The sequence below is a fragment of the Ambystoma mexicanum genome, chromosome 2p (assembly GCF_040938575.1).
Source record: "Ambystoma mexicanum isolate Mex_15411 chromosome 2p, UKY_AmexF1_1, whole genome shotgun sequence".
NCBI lineage: Eukaryota > Metazoa > Chordata > Amphibia > Caudata > Ambystomatidae > Ambystoma > Ambystoma mexicanum.
This window is the reverse complement of record NC_090923.1, coordinates 230,616,757-230,640,658: the sequence shown is the minus strand read 5'-3', so window position 1 is coordinate 230,640,658 and position 23,902 is coordinate 230,616,757. Positions and strand designations below refer to the sequence as shown.

General features: G+C 47.5%; 1 protein-coding gene across 3 annotated transcripts in view; it reads right to left on the bottom strand.

The window, feature by feature from the left end:
• SUMF1 (sulfatase modifying factor 1) overlaps window positions 1–23,902 on the bottom strand; it is a 901,271-nt gene that overhangs the window by 233,141 nt on the left and 644,228 nt on the right. For all 3 annotated transcript variants that reach the window (XR_011301918.1, XM_069643509.1, XM_069643507.1), the window contains 2 exons: window positions 15,600–15,714; window positions 5,914–6,027 (listed from right to left, as the gene is read on the bottom strand). Coding sequence is in view for 2 of the 3 variants with exons in the window: in XM_069643509.1 (XP_069499610.1) it covers window positions 5,914–6,027; window positions 15,600–15,714 (229 nt within the window). In the remaining variant the exon portion in view is untranslated. The remainder of the gene's footprint in view (window positions 1–5,913; window positions 6,028–15,599; window positions 15,715–23,902) is intronic.

The window sequence follows — 23,902 nt, the reverse complement described above, 5'->3', positions numbered from 1 at the left end:
TTGGATGACTTGTTTGTCCAGGTTAGATCTTGCTCCACCAGGAATGTCCCAAAGTCAATTTCTTCCAGGGAAAAGAAAGTCTTAAATCAGTCTTTGTAAATTCCCAAAGAAACAAATGTTCACTCTTCTTAGCTTGATGAAAAGATTCCCTTTCCAAGTTCCACAAAGAAAATAACAGCACCAATGGTGTTCCTGAATCACCTCCTTCCAGGAAAGAATGGATAAAGTATAGGGCAAAAGTACCACTTCTGCTTAACAACAACTCTTCCTCTGGTACATCTGCATCATCTTGAATATACTTTGTCAGGATGCTTCTTCTTAGGGTTTTGCTCTCTCTCTTGCAACACCCTTCTGCCAATGATACTGTGACAGCAGGCTCCTTTCTCCTAAAGTCTGCTTCTACTTTGCTTCTACTACATTCAAACAATGTTCTGACAAATGTACAGACAACCACAGTACTTCTGCTTGGTATTTTATGCAACTTCAACAAGACACTTCGAACTCTACAGGTTGGCAAGGCACTTTTCGCTCTTGTATAGTAAGAAAGGGCAGCCTCTTTGCCTTTCCTTTTGGTCTTGCAGCTACCACAAAATCTGGCTTTGCTCTCAGACTGCTTCTCTCTCTTGACTTTAACAGTCTCAGCTCAACATATTTAGAAATTATTTCTTTAGGCAAGCCCCCAGCTCCCTTCCCCAGCTTGATGTACACCTTCTGGTCTCCAGTAGTTACAGCAGAGCTGTATTGCCACTCTACCAGCCTTGGTTATCCTTGTCACCCTTATATCAGAGGGCTCTAAGTTTACAACATCTTCAACAACTTTGAAACAATGGTGTGCAGTTCTTAATTGGGCTGGTTTCACCTTGACATAGTTTTGTCTACTGACTTGGGTAATGCTTGTCCTAATTACAGCAACTTCTACAACTGCTAAATAATTGTTCAAGATGTTACAAGAATTAAGTTTCTCTGTAGAAACTAATTTAGGTACACACAATTTCGTTTTAATGATAGACTTCAACTTAAAGTTTTGCCTTCATTCTTTTCCGGGTAGCATTCAACTTCAATAGAAATCGTGAAACACAGTTTCATATGCTGGACCTCTCTTTGATGTTAGATAGGCTTCTTGTAACAATGCAGGAAAGTCAGCTTCTACTTCATAAAGGTTACCGGCAACCTTTTCCTCCTTAATAGGAGACACGTGCCTGTACGGTAACACTTTAGGGATCCATGTGTTAAAATCGCAGCAAAAATGGCCGTGCACGCAAAATATTGCGGCAAAAAGGCTGTGGTTTTGACGCCGCAATCCATGTAAAGGATGCGGGGGACACCCCAGCAACCCCCGGACCCATTATACCGTTTAAGGGGAGCGGGGGACATCCCCGCAACCCTCCACTCCCCTTAAATGGTGTAATGGGGTACACCTTTAACGGGTCAGACCACAAAAAATGTTCCCGCGATTTTATCACTGCATACCCACTTTAGATCCAACAATGGGGAAAAAAAGGCTCTCTCTTCATACGGGTACTCTAACTTCACTGAGATAAGCGCATGGTACAATTCCCTTGTTAGAAAAACTTCACATGGCTGCAAACAACTTCTACTCGCTTTTACTTACTCGCAAGCAAGAATAAAGCTGGGTACAGTTACCAGCAAGGTATTCCTGAGGATTTGGAGTACGGAGCCTCCTTCACCGACTCCATAGTCGCATCGGTTGCGGGCTGCTTCTGCTTACCAACTTAATTTCTCTGCTGCTACTGCTACATGCACTCTTGGGACCCACGTCCCTCTGCTGCACGGGTATCTCTGATCCGGCCTCGATAATGGCAGTCTTCCTTTCTCCAGCTTCCCTCGTCTTACCTTTGCACATGGGCCTCGGGTCGATGTACGACTTCAGCTTTGCATTCATAGCAATTAGGTGCACCTGGAAAGACTGCCAGTCTCTTCCAATGCAGCCACAGCCAAACAGGGTTTGTGAGCACAGGACCAATTCAGAGCCTGAAGGTGAAATCTGCTCTTCCTCTGCTCCAACGTCTCTCCTGGGGTCACACTTCCTAGTGCACTGCGTGCGCTGCTACTTCTGCTACTACTGCCAACCTTCCAGCTCCTACTCCAGCTTAATTTTACTGCTGCTTCCTGGTGCAGCCTGTTATGCACCTCAGGTGGTTTAATTGGCTTCAGGTACAGGCCCTTGGGACTGAATGTCTGACCTTGCCAAAAGCTAGTAGGCCTGCCTGCCCTTGGCTCCTGCATACCACTCCAGCCATCTTCTTTGTCCCAATCCCACAGGGACTCTGGGACATGTAGTCCATTTTAGAGAACTTTGGTTTTCCTACTTCTAGGTCATTGGAAGGTTGGGGTTACAGAGAAAATTAAAAAGGGGTTCCTTCCAGTCTTCCTTGTCTTATTTCCCCCCTTTCCCCACCCATTTGATCCTCCCGCCGTATACCACCTCCAGGGTCGGGATCAGCAAGCGCCTGCCTTCCCCTGGTCACATGAGAAGGGTCACAGACCAGGTTCCTGGGGAAACCCATCGGATTCTCCATAAATGCCAGGGAAAGGCAGAAGCTACGCGACTCCGACCCTGGGTGTGGCTATCTGCGGGAGGACAAACTTCAGAGGGACAGAACAAAAACATTAGATTAGAATAACACTTCACCTGTATTTTACAGTGACACCCATTTGCTTTTCAACATTATTGTATAGTATATTGTAAGGTAAATGTAGAATCTGCAATCATGACCAATCACCAACCTTATTTGCATTTCCCTCTGCTTAACAGCACTGAGACGAGGAAGAGGACTGAAGGAATAAAGATGACTAGAAGCGGGAAGCAAATATTGCATTCTAGTCTTTGGAAAATATTAACCAATGCCCGAACATTTAAATTTGACACAGATGAACAGAACGAAGGAGAGAGACAGAGACTGTAGCTGCATCAGATTTGTTCCGACGCTGTTTGGGACACCGGAAGCAAGCAGACTGCAGGATGCAGTACATAGGCTGACGAGAATGTCATGCGCAGACACCGTGCAGAGAGAAGTTTGCAGCATCCTTGTCGCAGGCAGCTAGAGCTGCCAAATGCAGAGGAAGGCAAAGCAGAAACCAAGCGGCTAACAAAATGCACTTCCAGTCAGCAGGCCACGAGCAAGGTAGACGGTTGCATGCAAGAAACGCTGAAGCTGCCAGTGAAGACCGGCAAGCACAGGGAGAGTGAATGGGTACCGGGGCGCATCAGGGCGAATACCGGGTACCATTCACAGTCCGAGAGAGGATAACTAAAGGAAGTGGAATAAGTGACACAGCCACAAACCGTGTTAACAAAGGGTTGGTGACCCAATACTTGGAGTAAACCAGGGATAAGAAGACAAGTGAACTGAAATTGTGGAACAGTGATAACCAATACCAAAAGGGAAGACTCATACCCCTTTGCAGGATAAGTAACAAAGTTACCATACCTTGGCAGGAGAGTATAGCAGGGTAGGAAGAGGATTGAGAAAGCTCAGGGGTCAAACCCATCCTTGAAATTGTGAAACAGTGGTAAGCAATGGAAAAGGGAAAACCCATACCCATTCAAGGATAATTGATATCCAGAGAGTTAAAGATTCAAAAGAACTGTGTGCTTTAATGAAACTCAAGGGAAGAGTCTTTCCCCTTGAACTGTGATGAAGTGACATTCACACAAATCTAGAGAAAGGGAAGGCCCTTTTCCTGGTGGAACTTTATTCCTTTTCTTTTACTCCCTTTAGAACTTTATGTCCGTAACTTTGAAAAGCTACAAGTGCCTAGCTTACGGAAATACCCCGTTACACATTATATTGAGTTTAGCATGTCAGTTTAGGGCTTTTGGAAACAGGACGGAAGAAACCTTTTGGAGTAACATCCTGACACAGATGTTCCTTCATTTTTTTTAAAGCCGGGAAACCCCTCTTAGGGTTAGGGACAATTAGGATTTCTCCAAACCCCCCTTTTGTTTTGAGAGAAATAAAATTCTATAATCAACACTCAACATGCCACTGTGTCCGAATCTTACTCATGATGCCTTACAGTTCCACGTGTTTTAACCTGGGGTGAATGTCTCCTCAGGTCAGATTTGCAACCTCCTCCAATAGCGACTGAAGCCCTATTATAATATCACAATCTTGTTGGAAGGGCCCAGCACCTGGTGGCACCCACAGCATATGCTGTCCAGCACAGTTTACGACTCTTTACCGTGTTTGGTTTGAACTTCTTACACACTCCAGCTGTGTTTTCAGGGCAGTCCCCTGCCAAACACTGGTTACAAAACCCTATGAGTATCGAGCAAGGAGAACCAGGAGTTGAAATGGGGCAATATGTAAACAGAGTCTTCTCCACTGGGAACATTAGTACCAGAAGATAGGGACCCAAAAATCACAAATGGTATCAGTCATTCTCCACTATATGTGCTATCCCTAGTTACGCCATGCTTCAGAGACAGGATAAATCTCTCTCCGATTAGTATCAGGGACCTAATGAGGCCAATTTTCGGTAAACCTGTGGCACTCAATGTCTTTCTCAGTCCGATCTGATCATCTCCATATTTAACTATTTTCCGTTCCTAGTCCCATAACTATACTAATGGCAGAATACTAACAATGAGTGGGCACAGAGGCGTAGTATGAGTACCTGCCCATGTGGAGTAGGTATAGCATGACTGAAAGCCTACTTTTCCTTTGGAAGTGAACAACTTGCAATACTCCGGACACGAGAGAGAGAGAGAGAGAGAGAGAGGGAGAGAGCGGGAGAGGACAGGAGTGGGCACGAGAGGGAGAGGTAACGATTTGTGTATGGAAGACCCCACTCTCCAGAGGTGATAAATGGATGCCAGGCAAAAAGTAAATAAGTTGGAAACCGTACATCCTCTACGATTGGGCACACTACGAGGTATAGAAACACCTGGGTGGTACCAAAGTGATGAGCTCCATGGCCCAGACCCTCCTCCCTTTACACATTCAATGCATTACAAGACATCATGTGTGTCTCATTGTCAATCAACCTTTGGGAGTCTCCTTAATTGGATGCGAGTGCTTATCAACCTATGCAAGAGTCAGAAAGCCTCTCCTTCTGACTTCGAAGAGAATATGGATTTCTTACTTTTGCACCACTTTTCTGTTTCCCTCTGTAGACCATTAAGAAGACAGCTTTCTACAAAAATGCTTGCTGCTCAACTGGGGAACAGAGTTTCTTTAGGATGGAGGGAGGTTGGTGTGCATGTATTATATCTCTTCCCTGGAAGATGGGACTTCTTAATAGAGCCGAGGAGAGGATTGCAGACCAACATGCACAAGTACTAAAATGGAGCAAAATAAAAGCCACCTCAGCAATTTCTAAAATGGGAACTAGCATGCTTGCAGGAGACAATACAAACTCACACTTGCATATTGTGCAGAAAATTGCCAACTCATGTTCAGGACTACGCCTTAGGCGAGATGTGTTCCCTTGGGCTTTGCAAATTGTCAGAGTCATGGTTATCCCACAGAGACGGTAGTCTTTCTTCTATACCTCAGAGGCACAAACCTTTTAGGTTTAAATTATCCTGGCTCAATAGCCAGTGTAATTATCAGGTGATCTCTCCACAAATATTGGACACATTATTCATTGTTATGGAAACATTAAAATAGATGCAAGGCGATATCTCGTGTGCCTTTTGTGATCCATCCACCAGGTTCAAACAGGACTCAGAACACGGTGTGTGTGTCAATCAGACATGCTTTAGGAGGAGAAGAGAAGTGCCAGCAAAGAAGACCTAAGCAAATCAAAGGTAACTGTTGAATACCCGACTGCCCAGCTCAAAACATGGCAACCCTGATAGTTAGTGGTGTCTGGGACACTGGTACATCACCCTTCGATCCAGTAACCTTGTGGCGCTGTACAGAGGGATCACAATGAAACACTTACAGGGTTGTGTGCTTCTTCTGGTGAATGATGGACAGTCCACCAATCAGCCGTCCATTCCCAAGCATTCCCCACCATATTATACAGGCCATATCCATTAGGAGGAAATGCGGTAACCTGTAAATAAAAAGAGCATCATCAGCACATATAGATATGGGTAAGTAAACCTAAACAATGATATCTTTGATCAGCATGCCCACCACAAACATATCCACTGGAAGCATATCCACACACAAGCGGTGCACACAAGGACATCCACCAAAATGTATGATAGCAACAAACACAATGACTGACTGCGAGTGTGCCCCTTAGGCAGCACATCTATGGCTGTTAAATTGCACTAGCCCATGCACACATACATTCAGAGGACTTGTGACACATGGATAGAATTCCCACAAGAGAAGAAAACAATGTTTAAATAGACACAAGCTTATCCTCTTCACTCCCTGTGACACACATACACACATATACTGGAGCAACAAACATGGAAGAAAGAGTTACAAACTGGTTGAAACAAAAATAATAACACAACCACATTGGTAGCTGTGAAGGCAACAGTAAGCAGACAACTGAGGAAAGTTTAGGCTACGCACTTTTATTAAAATCACAATAAGGTTGTGAAAAGGCCTAACTTGCCCTACGCTAATGTGGGATGTCCCTACCTAACTGAAACCAATGGTAGTGTGTGTCAGGAAGACCAATGTAAATGTCTGCGTGTCCACAACCTATACTTGCCCTCAAATCTACTTGCTCAAAACGTTTAGGGATGTCAGTGTCAAATGAAAAGTGTTCAAACAAAAGTTCAGAGCTTCTTGCAGCTCTTGGTCAGAAAAGGGGTTTTCCCTTCCCTAGGATTCAAGACAGTTCACTTTCAATCAAAAAGGGGTTCCCTTCCCCAAGCTTTCAAGTCCCTCACTGTTTTCAAAACAACACAATTCCTCACGATACTTCCTAGCTTGCAGGATCTGTGTCTTTCATCAATAGCAAAACGTTCAGTTCTTTAATTTCACAATATATATGCTTTTCTTGACATTCAATCACAAACTTTAAGTGACTTTTCTTTAGTTAGGCTTTCTCGGTCTAGACGCAGTTATCGGACCACACGGTCCATTCATTACAGGTCACGCAACCGACACCTTACTGGCTTCTCTTCCACAGGTACTCGGCCATTGCTTCAGCTCAACAGTGGTATTGGACTTATACTCTTGCAGCCTTTTCAATATTTGTTTTGCCACCATTCACCTGTTGGATTATGAAATCTTCTCATAGCTTTGCCACTGCTTCAGCTTTCAGTTCATACAGTTCCTCTTTTCCTTACACTCCTGCCAATGCTTGCTTTCCTCAGAATCTACAGTTCACAGTTCCTTAGATTCTTTAGTTTACATAATTCACAGTTCCTTTTTTTATCAGGGAACGCTTTTCACTGCTTTCAATCCAAGTGGCATGCAAACATTGCTACTTTCTTTTGGTTCAGTATTCAAAAACCTCAAATCAGTCACATTAAATAAATCAACTGCAAATTCTCAGTCCACTTTTCCTGCTGAGAATTTGCACCCCCATTCACAGGCTTATTCACACTTTCATAATTTACTGCTTGTCCGGCCCTTCTTTGGCCTTGTCAATTTCATTACAGTGCAGTATTCACAAACAGTCATTCATTGCTTTCTGCCTTCAAGTTATCGTAGTTATCAATCATCCGTATTTTCAGTTAGACCAGCATTCCCATTGCCTGCGCTGTCCTTCAATCACTCGCAAGCGCTCCGACCTACATTCACCACATGGCTCGCACCACAGTGTCCCGGAGTCACTCAGCCTGCTTTGACTCACCGAATACTTTGCCTCCATGTGCTGTCCGCTGCTTCGGTTGGCTCTCTGTGGCTATTGCTGCTCCCGGCTTAGCACACCTCTTTTCCAGGATCTCCGACCGCCTCAGGTTACCGAAGAGGGAGCCCTCTTGACTCGAGGACGATGACCGGCCATCCCTGCCTCCAGAGACCTTCCGAAAACACCTGCCACAATACGCTTCCACTTTAATTACTCTACAGCTCCTCAGCACTTCGGATACGTGACTCTCTGCCTTCACCTCCTGCATGTATTCCACAGATGATCTCACCTAGCCTCACCCAAGCGGGCCATTTATACCGCCCCTTTGGCATCAGGTGCAGGCAATATTCTTCAATTGCACAACGGTCTTGGTACTCGGCATCCCTCTTCCACGTCCCAGTACCAGAGTGGTGTTTGTGCATGTCCGAGTTAATAAAGTCTCAGGAGGATAGCTCAGAGGCAACGTGCTCACCTTGGAAGCAAAACGACGCAGAGCAACACAGGTTTGATCCCCGGGTCCGCGCTTAGAAACCTCTGGCTATTAAGCACATTATAAATAACCAATTATAAAACAAATTATGGATGTTTCTATGTGGTCTCTTCCTCATCCGAGTAGTGTAGTGTAGTGGTATGTATTGAGAGATGGATTTCTGACAAAATAGTGAAGGGATTGGTAATACCCCATAAAAGCCTGGGGGACATTTGATTCCTTATGATAGGGAAATGGGGGATACTGTGTCTCACCCAAGGGTGCCTAATCCCCACTGTCCAAGTCTCCTCCTCCTAGGTGATCCTCCTTCGCATATCCATCACCAGTGAGGACGCCCTCAGATTCCTCGCACAGCATGCAGATACAAAAACAGTAAATCAATACACACTTGCAGGTACCACATCGTGGGTAGCACAAAGGCAACAATCAAACTCACATACTAAGGCGGAGCTCACATTAGCAGTACACACACAATGGTCCTCTAAGTCCAAGTTATGGTTGGCTTTTGGGGGTAGGTCTATTGTAGAGGGTAAAATATAGTGTGTGCCTGGGCTAGGTTTAGAGGTACAAGGCGAGTAATGCTTAGGATATGGGTTTGGGTAGTGCTGGGGCAATAAGGCTGGTTGGCTGTGCTTGATAAAGGCAAAGTTGCACTTAGCACCAAAGGCTGGAATTTCTTAGAAGTAGAGGTTGGGTTAACATTGACAACAAGATTGCGTTTTCATGCACGTAGGGGCTATGTTCTGCTTAGACAGAGGTTGGAGTATGTGTGTTAGAGTTTGCATCATACAGTAGAGGTGGGTTTATACTTGGGAAGAAATGCAAGGTTGTTTGTTGTAGTAGCGAGAGTGGGTTCATCTGGGGTGACCATAAATGTTGGAATGCGCTTGGCTGTAGAGGCTTGGTTTTGCTTGGGCATGGAGGTTCAGTTGTGCCGGTAAATCCAACTATTAATCAGGAGAGAAAGGATAGTGGGTTGTGCTTGAGCACACAGACTGGGCTGTGCTTAATGGTAGAGTTGGGCTATGGTTGACAGAAGAGTTTGAGCTCTGCTTGAAAGGATGTGCTGCGTACTGATTGAATTTAGGAGTTGGATTGTGCGTGACAGATTGGGTTATGCCTGGAGGTGAACAAGTTACTTTCTTACCTGGTAACGTTCTTTTGATGGGATGGTCCGACGACGTATTCCATATCTATGACAGGTAATCACCACAGCTGTGCTGCTTCGGAACATTTTCGGCGTCTGCGTCCTGCGTCGATACGCTTTCCTCAAGGGCCTCCGTCGAGCCGACATCACCGGATGTTATAAGTAGGTCGCACGAAGCCCGTAGCCTCAGTTGTAGTTTTTTCCCCAGAACGTGTGGCACCAATCTTCTGCCAGTATGACCACAGAAAGCCTTCAGGAAATGGAAGCTGCAATAGCATAAGAAATTCTGTAGCGGGGCAGGCTAGGAGGGTACGATATGGAATACGTCGTCGGACCATCCCATCGAAAGAACGTTACCAGGTAAGAAAGTAACTTGTTCTTCGAGGGCATTGGGTCCTCCGACATATTCCATATCTATGATAGACTCCCAAAGCAGTACCAACGTATGGAGGAGGGAAAAGAGTTTAGAATTTAGGAATTTAGAATTCCGAATTAAATTGCAGAGTAGAGGACCGCCTTGCCAAAGGCCAGATACTGCCCCTGGATAGAATCTAGGGAGTAGTGTCTTACAAAAGTATGGACCGAAGCCCATGTGGCTGCTTGACAGATGTTACGAATAGGAACACCTCTCTGCAGGGCAGTAGAGGCAGCCACACCCCTAGTAGAATGGGCCCGTAAGCCTACCGGAGGATCCTTACCCGCCAAGCAGTAACATTCAGAAATTGCCAAGATAATCCATCTAGACAATGTCTGCTTAGTAACAGCTTGTCCCAAACGCCTTCCAGCGTATCCTATAAAGAGCTGATCGTCTACTCTGACCCGGGACATGCTTGAAATGTAGAAACTTAAAGCTCTCCCAGGATCCAACCTATGGAGCCTCGCCTCTTCCTTACCAGGATGCGGAGGAGGATAGAATGCCGAAAGAGTGACCTTCTGGCTTAAATGAAATTCCGACACAACTTTCGGAAGAAAGGAAGGACGTACCCTAAGGACAACCCTGTCCTTATGAAACTCCGTGAAGGGTGGCTTAACAGAAAGTGCCTGCAACTCACTCACTCTGCGAGCGGAAGTAACTGCAACTAAAAATACAGTTTTAAGGGTTAACAGTCTCAAAGGACAAGAATGTAAAGGCTCAAATGGAGCACCCATTAGGAATTTTAGAACCAGGTTCAAATCCCAACCGGGCACCTGAAAAGGTGACGGTGGAAACACATTAGTGACCCCTTCAGAAACTGAGAAATTAAAGGAATTTTAAAATAAGAACACTCCTCAGACAAGCGCTTAAATATAGACAGCGTCACCAGGTAACCTTTAATGGTACCCACTTGCAGGCCCTTGTGGGTAAGGAAAGCAAAAACGACAGAACCACAGGAATGTCATATGAAAAAGGATCCACATTCTGACCCCTGCACCAGTCGCAGAACTTTCTCCAACGGCAACGGTACAGGGACTTTGTTGCAGGCCGTCTGGCCGAAAGCAACACCTCCATCACATCTTCAGGGAGGTCCCAATCCTTATACCTCAACCTTTCAGAAGCCAAGAGTGAAGGCTGAGGGACCTGACCTCTGGATGGAGAACCTGACCCCCCCCCTCCCATGAGAGCAGATCGTCTCGGTAGGGAAGACGGCGTTGAGGGCAGATGGACAAGTCGAGAAGGTCCGGGTACCACGTTCTCCGGGCCCATGCCGGAGCAATGAGGATCATCCGGGAACCGAACCTCCGCAGCACTTGCGGAATGACGGGACTGGAGGAAACGCGTACAGCAGTGGGAAGGACCACTCCACCACAAACGCGTCCCCTGAGGCTCCTCTTGGAGGAAATTCCCACGAACAGAACCTTTCACACTTCCGGTTTACTCTGGTGGCGAAGAGATCCACTTGTGAGGTCCCCAAAAGGGCGAAGACCTCCTGAGCCAGCTCCCACTCGTGAGAGATCATGCTCTGCCTGCTCAGAGCGTCTACTGTCTCGTTTTCGTCTCCGGCCAGATGAACTGCTGAGATCGAAATGTCCTGCTAGATGGCGCACAACCAGAGCTGCATCGCCTCTCTGCACAGAGGAAGTGACCCTGTGCCCCCCTTTTTGTTGAGGTAGTGCATGGCCCCTGTGTTGTCCATCAGAATCAGGACATTCTTCCCTCGTACAGTCGGCAGAAAAGCCTTCAGGGCAAGCCTGACGGCTCTCAGCTCCAACAGATTGATATGGAGTCTGGACTCTGACGGAGACCAACGACCGCCGACTGTCAACTCGTTGGCATGAGCTCCACATCCCGTGAGGGATGCGTCCGTCACAATCATCACCTCCGGCCACGGTAGCCAAAATGGAGCCCCCTTCATCAGATTGCCTTCGACGGCCCACCACAGAAGGTCCTGGGCGACCGAGGGCGGCACCTGAACGGGGTCCGACATCCTGCCAGAGGTCTGTGACCACTGTATCTTGAGTGCCCACTGCAAAGATCTCATCCGCAGTCGAGCCTCTGGCACCAGAAGAATGCAGGATGCCATGAGGTCGAGCAACCTCAAGAACTCGAACGCCGGGAGACTCTGGGCATGTTGAAACTTGTGCACCATCTGCAGAATGTGATGAGCCCTCACCTGGGGAGGGAAACACTGCCCCAGGGATGTGTTGAGCACTGCTCCGATGTACTGGAGCCGCTGGGTAGGTGTCAAGTGGGACTTCTTTAAGCTGAGGGAGAAGCCCAGCCTGTGAAGGGAGTGGCAGGTGACTGACAGATGATCCAGGACTAGCTCCGAAGAGCGCGCCCTGATCAACCAATCGTCCAGGTAGGGGTAGACGTGAATCCCCCCCTTTCCTGAGATACGCTGCCACCACCACCATGAGCTTGGTGAAAACCCTCGGGCGGAGGACAATCCGAACGGGAGGACCCGAAACTAAAAGTGCAAGTCGCCAACCGCGAACCTCAGGTACATCTTGTGTTTGGGATGGATCGGCACATGAAAGTAAGCGTCCTTGAGGTCGAGAGACACCAAGCAGTCCTAAAGTTGAAGGGCCTGGAGGACTTAAGAGGGAGTAACCACCATCTTGAACTTGTCCTTCATGAGGAGCTTGTTCAAACCACGAAAGTCCATGACGGGTTTCAATCCCCAGTCTTTCTTCGGAATCAAAAAATAAGGGGAATACCATCCCTTGTTCCTCTCCGCTACAGGCACCAGTTATATGGCGCCTTTTTCCAGCAGGGATTTGATTTCCTGCGCAAGGAGCGGATCCGGACTCTTCAAAGAGAGATTTCCTGATGGATTGTCGTGAGGCCTCTGCCGGAAAGGAAGACAGTAGCCGTGGGCTAGGATCTCTAGAACCCACACATCTGAAGTAATGGCACGCCATTCTACAAGATGCTGCGCCAGCCTTCCCCCAACCGGCGAACCATGGGATATGGCCACATGACTGAGCTGAAGCGGCTGAGGCAGTGCCTGAGGGCAAAGAGGCAACTGCTCGAGCAGCCTTGGCACCTCGAGTACCCCGTTTTCCACCTCTGGTACTCCTACGTTGGCCTCTTGGACTTGCAGCTCTCCTCGATTTACCAAAGGACGAGTAATATCGAAAGGAACCTCCCCTCCATTGGTGTCCCCAAGGACGAAAACGCGGAGGTTGGAGAAATGCAGCGCTCAACGACTTTGCTGCAGCCTTTGAGGTCTGCAACCTCTCAAGGCTCTCGTCAACCTTGCTGCCAAAAAGATGGTCACCATCAATGGGCATGTTGAGAAGCCGGGCTTGTACATCCGGAGCAAACCCCGACTTCCGCAACCACGCAAATCTGCGCATCACGGTGCTCGCCGCCATGGACCGGATGACACAGTCTGCCACGTCCAGACCTGACTGAACGGATTCACACATGGCCTCCTTGCCTTCCTGTACAAGATCAAGAAAGCCACCCCGTTCCTCCCCTTCGGGAATATGTTCAGCCGCTAAGGAAACTATTCCACAGAGTATGAGTGAAACGTGCTAAGGCACACACAGAGTTGACTGCTTTCAAAGCCATACCCTCTGAAGAAAACACTTTCTTCGCCCAACCGTCAAAACGCTTGTCGTCCCTATCAGGAGGTATGACGCCTGTTTAGCCGTGGCCACCTGCACCACCAAACCCTCCGGAGTAGGGTGCACGGACAAGTAGCCGGGGTCGCCACTGGCTGGGCGTTATTCTCTCGGAAACGACTTCCCTACTGCCGGGAGACTCTCCGGAGCAGTCCAAGCCGCCGCCACCCTTCTTTGCAAGGCCATATGGAATGGCAGAACCGGGTCAATTGGTGGACCTAGGTCCAGGATATCTGTCAGGTCATCCTGCAGAGATTGGCGCAGACCACCCCAAGTACTCCGACACCCTTGACATAAGCCGCCAGTGCGAAGACTCGGCATGCGTACCAGACTCAGGCCTACCAAACTCCACCTCCGGGGAGATGTCCAGACCATTGGCGTCATGCAACGACTGACGCAGGTCTTCAATCTGGCTATGACCAGACAATATTTCGTCAGGTACCTCACCAGGAACCAAACCTTCCTCAGACCCTTCTTCCACCTCAGAAATATAATCCAGAGGCTGGAATGGGGGCACAGAAAAAGGGACAAATACATTTTTGGACTTGGCCAGAGCCTTTTTCGGGGGTTCCACCGTGCCACGGGGTACCTCCGACAAAACATCCTCAAAAGGCGTTGAGGGCGTCTATGGAATCGGCGTCGAGCATGGTGCCGACGGCCTCAACACAGTCCTCGAGGGCGGTGCCCTGAGCCTGTCCTTCAACGGCCTCGCGCCGATGGCGTCTAGGGTTTCCTCGGAGCCAGAGCCTCGAGTGAACCTCTCAAAGGACATGGCGTCGAAGAAGCCCTCACAGGCTCTGACGGTCTCGAGGGCGTCGAGGACCGGGACCTGGAGTGGGCATGGTTAGAGCGATCCACCTTGTCCGATCGAGACCTCAAAGGTTCTCGATGATCGCAACGACGACCAGAGCCCGAAGGCGTGCGAGTGGTGGCTCTAGCACGGTCACGGCCGGCTTCTCTTTAAGGCGCTGACGGACTGGAGCCCTGTGATTCAAAAATCACCAACATTTTCTTGCGAAATGCCTCCCATTCTGCAGGAGTCGAATGCTTGCCGGGACAAGCAAGCCGTCGTCGGGCAGAGTCCTCGGACGAGGACGGGGATGGCGACCGGTGACGGCACTTCCGCGAGTTGCTCGACAAGACAGAGGAATGGCGGGAACCACTCCGGGACCGAGACCCCCTGGATTTACGCCGACAATGCGCAAAGTCGCCCCTCGAATCGTCGGTGGAAAGTCCAGTGGACCTCAGCTTACGGTGTTTGGAAACCCTACCTACCGAAAGCTTCTTCTTCCGCTCCTGCAAGGCCTCCGACGTGAGCGACTGGCATTCGTCACAATAGTCCGTAGCGTGATCCTCACGAGGCACCAGAGGCAGGCGTCGTACGAGTTCGTCAGCGACATCTTGGAACCGCAGTCCCGACACTTCTTGAAACCCGACCGCGGGACGGAAGAAGAGGAAGACATGATACAATCTTCACAAACCAAGTTCGAAGAACCGATAGAAACTCAGAAGAACCGAGGCGCGCCGACATCTCCGAAGCAAACATGTTCGTGGAAAAACGGAACTGAGGCTACGGGCATCGTGCGTCCTACTTATAAGATCCGGTGACGTCGGCTCGACGGAGGACCTCGAGGACAGCATATCGACGTCATCGACGCAGGGACCGAAGATTTTCCGAAGCAGCACAGCTGTGGGGATTACCTGTCAGATATGGAATACGTCGGAGGACCCAATCCCCTCGAAAGAGGTTTACTTATGCTTGGTGGAGAGGCTTGGTTATGCCAGGCAGTAAAGGCTGCATTGCGTTTGCCAGAGACAAGTAGTGTTTTGCTGCAGAGGCCGAGTTGCACTTGGCATTAGAGACTTAATTCGATTATGTAGGAGAGAATAGGCTGCAGGGAGCTGCAGAAACTAGTTAATGTTTGGGAGCACTGTGTCAATTGTGTTTGACAGTAGGCTCTGGGGTATGCTTGGCACTAGAAGCTGAGTTGCAGTGAGCAGTAAAGGTTGGGTTGCTCTTGAGAATTCAAACTAGATTTTGCTTAAAGGATCACAATGTGCTTAACTTTGGAAAGACTGTCTCTTGTATTTACCAATAGAGGGATGTGCCTAGGCAAAAAGTCTAAATTGCAATTCAGAATAGAGTATTTTTTAAATCAGTGCAAATACTGTACATACAGGGGAGGTCTGAAGGTAGCCATCGTCTGCAGTGTTGATTGTTGGGAAGTCTCCCTGCCAGATATTTGCCTGGTGCTGCCCTTTGGGCTGCAGCTTGTTGCCCCATGGAAATAGTCTGTGAATGGAAAAAGGAAACGTATGGTTACATTTTTTATTTGTATTTATTATGTGTTTTGGTTACCAAGAAACCTTACACATTTTAACTATCACAACATTACATTATATAAAACATCATGATCTACAAACGTAAAACAAAATTAGCATAGAATCATGACAATATTTACAATTCAAAAGACCTAATAAAAAAATCCTTAAAACACAGAAATTAAAATAGTACAAACATAACTCCTCTATACAACTTAAAGCAGCTAATGTTAAGGAAACCTGTGAACCATTTAAGATCTGAGCCCCCAAGTCTTTTTGATTATATATTCTTTGATTCAATAAAAATCTATTAAAATGCTTCTACCCAATGAGATAAGAAAAAGGGCATTCCGTAACCAGGTGCCTCAACATCTCCAATTGATCTTCCACCTTACATAGTCTACAACATCTCAGACCCTTCTCTAAACCTTTCTAGAACCCTCAACTACCATAGTAGGAAGGAGAGCAAGTCGGAATCTTAAGAATGTGGACCTCTACTTAGGACACGGGCATCTCTTGATATATGGCTCAAGTTCATAAAACTATTTTTCTTGCTAGAGTATAACTTTTAAAAGAGTATAGTCCATAAAAGTCTCACACGTTCTACACCAGTCCAGATCCCATAGTGCCCGTTTTATCTTTTGTGTTGGTGATTCAACAAAAATAAAAACATCATCCGATCCAATCGGGATACAATTGTGTTACACTTAACCAGCCAATCACACTGCGCATTCATATTATTCAATAAGACATTCAGACAGCAGTACAACTCTTTTTCAGGAGGTTCCAATATTTTCTTAAGGAAGGCCATAGATTTCCATTTCATTCATGCCACTATCGAGAGCAACCCAAATTCATATTTTATGACAGGCACTGGGATGCAATTTGGCATCCCCAGGACCTTGCCTCAATATACAGCCTTCCAAAACCTGCCAATCCTTGTCCTGATACTCTGATAATAAGTCTGTATCATAGAGTAGTGCCGGTATCACCTTCGCTCTATAATAACTGATCAAAGGAGAGAATGAAAATATACCAAATTTAAAACTCAATCTTTTCATTTGGGCCGTGTAGAAACCACATTTCTTTTCTAGTCTTTATCAGTTGGGGCAATAACAAAAGAAAACATTCAGCTAGTCCCTTTCTGAACCCAGCTTGGTGTTGATACACACGCCCCTTTAGCTACACCCCATGTAATTAATTATCTCAACACTAGCTTTGAAAAGATAGTTGATCCGGGACAATCTGTCACCTTTTTTAAAGATTGGGATCAATAACGTACCCAAAGAATTAGGAATTGTTTTTGTTGCCAAAATGATTTTAAACAACCGAAACATAATTTCTGCCCATAAGATAGGGTCCCCCTTTAATAATATGCGGTTTGGGAGCCTGACAAAGTCAGCAGCTCAGGGAGCTTTTGCAGCTGTGATTAAGCAAGTAATATCATCTTCATCAAAAAAATCTAGGTCCCACTCTTGCCCCTTCTGCATAGGGAAGGACCATGTATCCCTCTCCTCAACCTTGTACATAGAATGCAAGTGCTCAGGCCAAACTTTCTCAGGAATGGGATGCATCTGGGTATACTATTGAAGATCAGAGTCTTCCTTTACCAAATTCCAAAAGGTTTTAGAATCCCTACTAACAAGGATTCTAAGCATTTTTGTCTCCATTCTTTGGATAGGTCCTGACTTTCTGACCTTTTAACCAGTTTAGTTCTAAGATTTGTTATTATCTTTAGCATATGTACACATCCTGTACCCTTCTTTCTCAGATTACACAGATGGCGCCTCAAATCTCTTTTTTTCTTGAATGTCAGAATCAAAAGGTACCCCTCCTGCCAGCTAAACCCCTTGGGCCACAAGGTTGCTGCTTATACTCCATTTACGTTTGTTTAAACCTAAGAAAAGGAGAAAAGATTGGCACATAAAAGAACTCTGATAAGTCTTCCACACTTAATGAGGCAAAACACTCCTGAAAGGCCCTATTGAAATGACTAATGAAACCAGGATTCCATTTAATTTGGTTACCCAAGTTATTTACTAACAGGTTAGCAGCTGTAGAAGTCTCCGTTTTCACACAGCAATCATGAAATGAACATCCCACGAGCGAATGATCGTTTCTGTCAGTATCATAAATGTCAAAATCATTAGAGTTATCGTACATGGGATGGGTTGCAAAGATGTAGTCAATTGTGGAGGCATAGTTTCCTGATCTCCACGTTTTCTCCAGGTGCCCATTGTTCATTTTAAAACCATTGAGAGAAATGAAATTCCAGTCTTTCATTAAGTACAACCAACTAATGGAATTCCTTCTCACCTTACTATATCTTTCACACATGGTATCCCCACAATAGAAACTTCATAATAACAATTCAGATCTCCCACAATGACACCATCTGCACTCCACTACCCCAGCAAATCAGTCTCATAAAAGCTTCTTTACTGTAACAATCAAATCAAATGGCTGTTTGTCATTATGGTTACTATAAAGAATGATTATTAACAAATCCTTATACAAGGCAACAGCCTCCTGAGTAGAGGATATAGCTATAGGGAGAATTCCTGGATGGCTACAATCAAGTAGCATACTATTCCAATTAAGACACTTTGTAATAGCTGTAACCAATCCTCCCAATGGCCTTCCCCTTAAGGCGCTGAACTAAAGGTTGAATATATGTGACTTAACTTTCCAACAAAAGGACCACCTACAACCACAGCTCAAACATTTATATTGTGGCATTTTTCCAGCATTTTGGAATCTTTCCCCGGCATCAAGAGAGGTTGAAAAGCCAGTGTGTTCCAGGAGGCCACATCAACAACTATGACTGATGACGCACTCCACCTTTACTATAACCAGAGGCTAGGAAACCCATCAACGAGTTCCATGCCCTCTCATCTAGGTGACTTGTGACAGTAGCATTGTCCCTATAAACTATCCTGGATTGTTTTAGCCCTTGCCAGGTCCTGACCTCACCAGATTTATTCTTAACTTTATCAAGTCCAGACCTCTGGGCGGATGGGTCCCACCGTACAAAATCGTAGCCCTTGATTTGAAGGACCTCAGCCAACAGTAAATCAGTAACACATTTGGATTTGATGTGGAGAAATACAACACCTGTTTTAAAGTAATCTGGGAAATCGACTAACACAATGTCATTAGAGTAAATGTTCCTCACTGGGGAAACATTTGCAAAAAGATCTAAAACATTAGCATGATTCAGTAATATCACATCATTTGATCTCTGCACCAGTTCCAAACGCAAAACAGCAAAGACACGTTCTTGTTCTAACAGGGTTGTATCACTTGACTATTTCATACACAGGGTGAGATTTTTCTTGTTGGAGGCATCCTTTTACTTGATTGCTGGGTCAGTATTCTGCAGAGTTGTCATCACCTTGTGAATCACCATAGGGTTCGGTAAAATTGCTGGTAAATCTAAACCTTCGTAAAGCAATAGCGATGCCTCCTGATCCCCCTGAGATCGATCATCAACAGGTTCCAAAACCCCTTCCTCACCCTCATATTCGGAGAGATCTGTCAGAGGCTACCCCAATCTATTGTTGCAGCTGTACTCAAGAATATGGTACCTCGTTCTAAAGCCAAGCCGGAATCCACATTTACTTCATGCTTTGGCTTCCCCTTACGGTTTATATTTTTAGATTTTTTAGCAGTTCCACTAGCACTATCAGTGACAGAGTCAAACACATTCTCCTTACTACACTCCTGCGAGGCAACTTTCTGTATTCTCAGCCTCTTGCGAGCGCTCAGAAAGTAAGAAGTTACTTATCTGTAACTCCTGTTCCCCTGCATGGGTCTGGCATGGATTCACATGCTCATGAATAAATATGACATAGCTGTACATATACACCACCACCGGAAGTGGCAAGGCTCAACAGAAGTAAAAACACTCCCCCCAGGAACAGACTACCCTCAAGTGAACAGGTTGCGTAGCACTGCTTGGCCATCCCAGGACCCCTACCTGGAATCCCTGTTAATGTAAAAAACCTTGTGAAGGTGTAGCCCTGCAGATGTCGAGCAGGGGCACACCAGAGAAAAACGCTGTTGTTGCTGCGATGGCTCTGGTGGAATGGGCTCTCAGCCGGCCTGGAAGGGGTCTGTTAGCCAGACAATTACAGTGCATGATGCAGCTGGAGTGCCACCTGGAGATGGAAGCCTTCGACAAAGCCTTCCATGTTTCAAAGGTCCAAAATGGACAAACAATTGTGAAGTCTTTTTCAAAAATTCTTTGTGCGTGCCACATAAAACTTCAAGGCATGAGCAACGTCCAGTGAATGCAACGTTCTCTCCGCTAGAGTAGAAGGATTCAGGAAGAAAACTGGCAACACCAAAGACTTGAGGTGGAATTCTGACAGAACCTTCGTCATAAAGGTGGGGTAGGTCTGCAGCACCACCCTGGTAGTGTGGAAGGACAAGTACGGCTGCTTGCAAGAGAGGGCCTGGATCTCCCTGACCCACTTGGCTGAGGTGATCGCCACAAGGAAAAAGTCTTCCACAAGGGAAACTTCAGAGGGGCATGAAGCATCTGTTCAAATAGATTTGCCAAGACCACATTGAGCTCCCAAGCTGGAGCAGGGGACGTCACTGGTGAAAATGTCCTGAAGAGGCCTTTGAGGAATTCCTTGACGAGCCTGTGCGACCGCGGGGATGGTTTACCAGGCAACCTGGTTTAACGGGTTATGGCAGCCAGGTGCACCTTAATAGAGGCGTGAGCCAGTCCAGCCTTGGCCATGGAAAGCAGGTACAGAAGGAGCTGCAGGGCTGTGACACACTGGAGCGTAATCTTCTGAGCCCTGGACCATATTGAAAAGAGTTTCCATTTGTGTCCGTAGCATGCCAACGTCGACGAAGCTCTGGCCTTGTCTAGGCTCTTCCTACTTTCCAGCGGCAGGGGATGATGCCCATCCTCTAGGGCTGCAGGAGCCAGCAGGCCTGAGGCTCAGTAAACCCTGGGTAGTGGTGAAGAATCGCCCGTCCTCTCTGGCCAGAAGATCTGTGGAGCACATCACTCCCTGTTTCTGGGTGTAGAACATGGTGGTGGTGTTGTCTGAAGATTCTCACCACCGTCCCTTTCAGCAACGGCAGGAATGATTTGAGGGCCCAGAAGACTGCCCAGAATTCCAGGACATTAATGTGAAGGTCCTTTTCTTCCAGTAGCCAGAAGCCTCTGGCATGCAATTTCCCAGTGTGGGCCCCCAATACCTCAAGGGAGGCATCTGTGGTGACCGTCTCCAGGTACGATGGGACCTGAAACAGAGCGCCCTGCGTGAGATGTTGGCGCACTCCCCACCATCGCAGAGCTCGCTGGAACTCCTTGCTGAGGACAATCTCGTCTGCCCAAGAGCCTGAGATCTGCAGCCACTGTGTGTCCAGAGACTCTTGGAGAGGCTACATCTGCAGCCTGAAAAGGAGGGACAAGATGGATGCAGGAGGACAACATGCCCAACAACAACTTGATGGCTCACACTGTTGCGGATTGTGCTGACGACGGACCTTCCCCAGGGTGCCCAACACCCTCTCCTCCGAGTGGGTCGCCAGACAAGCAACCGTGTTTAGATGGCACCCAGAAACAGAGCGTTCTGCGATGCCTCCGCGCAGGACTTCAGATAATTGATGGAAAATCTGACCTCTGCCAGCAGCTGAATGGTCTCTGCCGTCTGCCGGTTCGCCAGTGCGGGAGAGCTTGAGCGGATGAGATAATCGTCCAAATAAGGGTAGACGTGGATGCCCTTGAGACGGAAGTGCGCCGCCACAAGAGCCACGCACTTTGTGAACACCCTTGGAGCCAATTTCAGGCCAAAGGACAGAGCCTTGAACTGATAATGCTGTCCCTGGACCACAAATCACAGGAACCTCCGATGTAGCCAGTGGATAAGAACGTGAAAGTAGGCATCTTCCAGATCTAGAGTCGCCAGCAAGTCCTCTTCTTCCAGTTGGCCGAGCATGTGATGCAACGTGACCATCCTGAACTTCTGCGATTTACACTCCGGAGCCCTGGAGGCACTGGGGGATGAGCTATATTGGCATCTTTCTTAACATTCCCCCCATGTGTAACTAATCATGAACTAATTCTGTATATATGTATATGATCTCTTTTTCTTTGTAACCAACTTGTAATTGTAATTGTATGTTATTTTGACACTCCAGCCAATACGTAATCTCATTTGAACTATACTATGACACTGCAATACTGTTATGTAACCAATATGTAAACTCAACTATACGAGAATACTGTGCAACTACGCTGTAAGTTTCCTTTTGCAATGCGCCCTGATACCCAAGGGTCTGGTGCGCAATACAAGTAATAAACAAACAAACAAACATGGATTGAACCTCCTCCAGCAGCTGTGCCATGTGAAGTTATTGATGAGGGATTTGAGGACACACCTGTGTTGGAACTCCAAGGTGTGCCCCTGACGGGAAAATATAGAACACATTTGTCTGGGGTGATTGTTTTCCACAAACTGACAAAATTTGCCACTGGGGGCACAGGTGGGGGCCAGGGTCCAAGGCCTGCTTGGGTGTCTGTGTCCTAGCCTGTGGGTGACAATGACGCTGCCCTCTGCTGCCCTAAGCTTGTGAGCAGCCTCTTTAGGCCTTCTGGGTCGTGGAACGGGAAGGTTGACGATCGGGAGCGTTATAACCCTTGGAGAATCTGCCAGATATCCTTCGAGGAATGAAAGGATGACTACCTTTGTTGTTGCAATGTTCCCAGCGAGCGTGCCATCTCTATATCATCTTGATTGTCTGCAGAGACTCCTCCACGGTCTTGCCGAAAAGGTTGTCCCCATCAAAGGGCATGTCCACTACCTTGGACTGGACATACACCCTGAAGTTGGTGGCCTCCAGCCATCCCGGTCGTCGAAGGGACACCCCATTGTCTATCTGGCAGAACCCAGTATCCGTAATGTCCAAGGCCACCGTGATGGCATGGTTTGACACAACTTCACCCTTCTGGAAAAGGGCCAGGGCCTCAATCTTCTTGTCCTCCGGCAGTAAGTCCAAAATAGGTCCCAGCTTATACCACAGCTCCCTGTCGCAGCGGGATAAGATGGCCAGGGCATTAGCTGCCTTGATGGTGAAGGCTGCCGTATAAATGATGCGGTTGCCCATCGCATCCAGTTTCTTCCCCACCTGGTCAGGGGGCACCGTGGCCGAAGATGATGGATTTGCTGAGCGCTTCCTGGTAGCAACAGAGTCCACAGAGTCTGGAGAAGACTGACCTCAAGCACCTGGGGGCTGAATCCAGAACCCTGCACCTCTTTTCCAGCCTATCCCGCTTTGGAAGAGCAGTACTCAGTGTCTTCATTTAGGCCAAAACATCCTCCCAGACATCACCAGCAGAGGGTTGGACATGACTGTCTTCAGCCAGTTTTGGAAGAGGAACCCCCTCATCCCTAGTTTCCTTTGGCAACAAGTTGAAGAGGGTAGAGGCCCTTGACATCATGGCGTGAAAGTAGCCTACCTCATATGGTGGCGAAGCTCTGATGGGCTTGTCGGCACCCAACGGCTCACCGTCTGCCGGCACATAGTCCTCTGTCTCATCGGTATGCCTCGCTGAAATGTCCGTATCCGTACCTGTGTCCTTGTGTAGGGGCTCCCCGCCGCAGGAGTCAAGGCCTGATACTGAGCCGGTGTGGGTGTTGGTTGACGGCTCGGGCCAGTCGGGTCCTTCGACTTACGCCTCTGCCAGGACGGTCTCTTCAGTGACCTTGATGGCCGATACCAGCGTGTGCAGTGTGGTAAGAATGTCCAACGGTATGCACCTGGGCACCAGTTGAGGAGTAGGGAAAACAGTCGGCAATGGTGCCGGGCCTAAGCGCCTTCTTGGGCTAGATGGTGATCGAGGTTCATCCCGTGGTAAAACCTCAATGGACACTTTCTCATGGGCCCCCTCATGATCCAAAGAGTAGTCCTCGGGCATGTTTTCCTCATCGGAGCTCGTGTAGATGTGCACCAGCTCCCTTAATTCCTCCTTCTGCCCAACTCCCCCTTGTCTATACGTGGGTTCTGCCGGCATAAGGCACTCCTTGTCCTTTTCCTACTCCTTCTGGTGTGGGGTGATGACAGGAACAGTCCCAATCACTGGGGCACCAGTGGATGTCATTGGTGTCGCTGCAGCTGTACGCCATGGTGGTAGG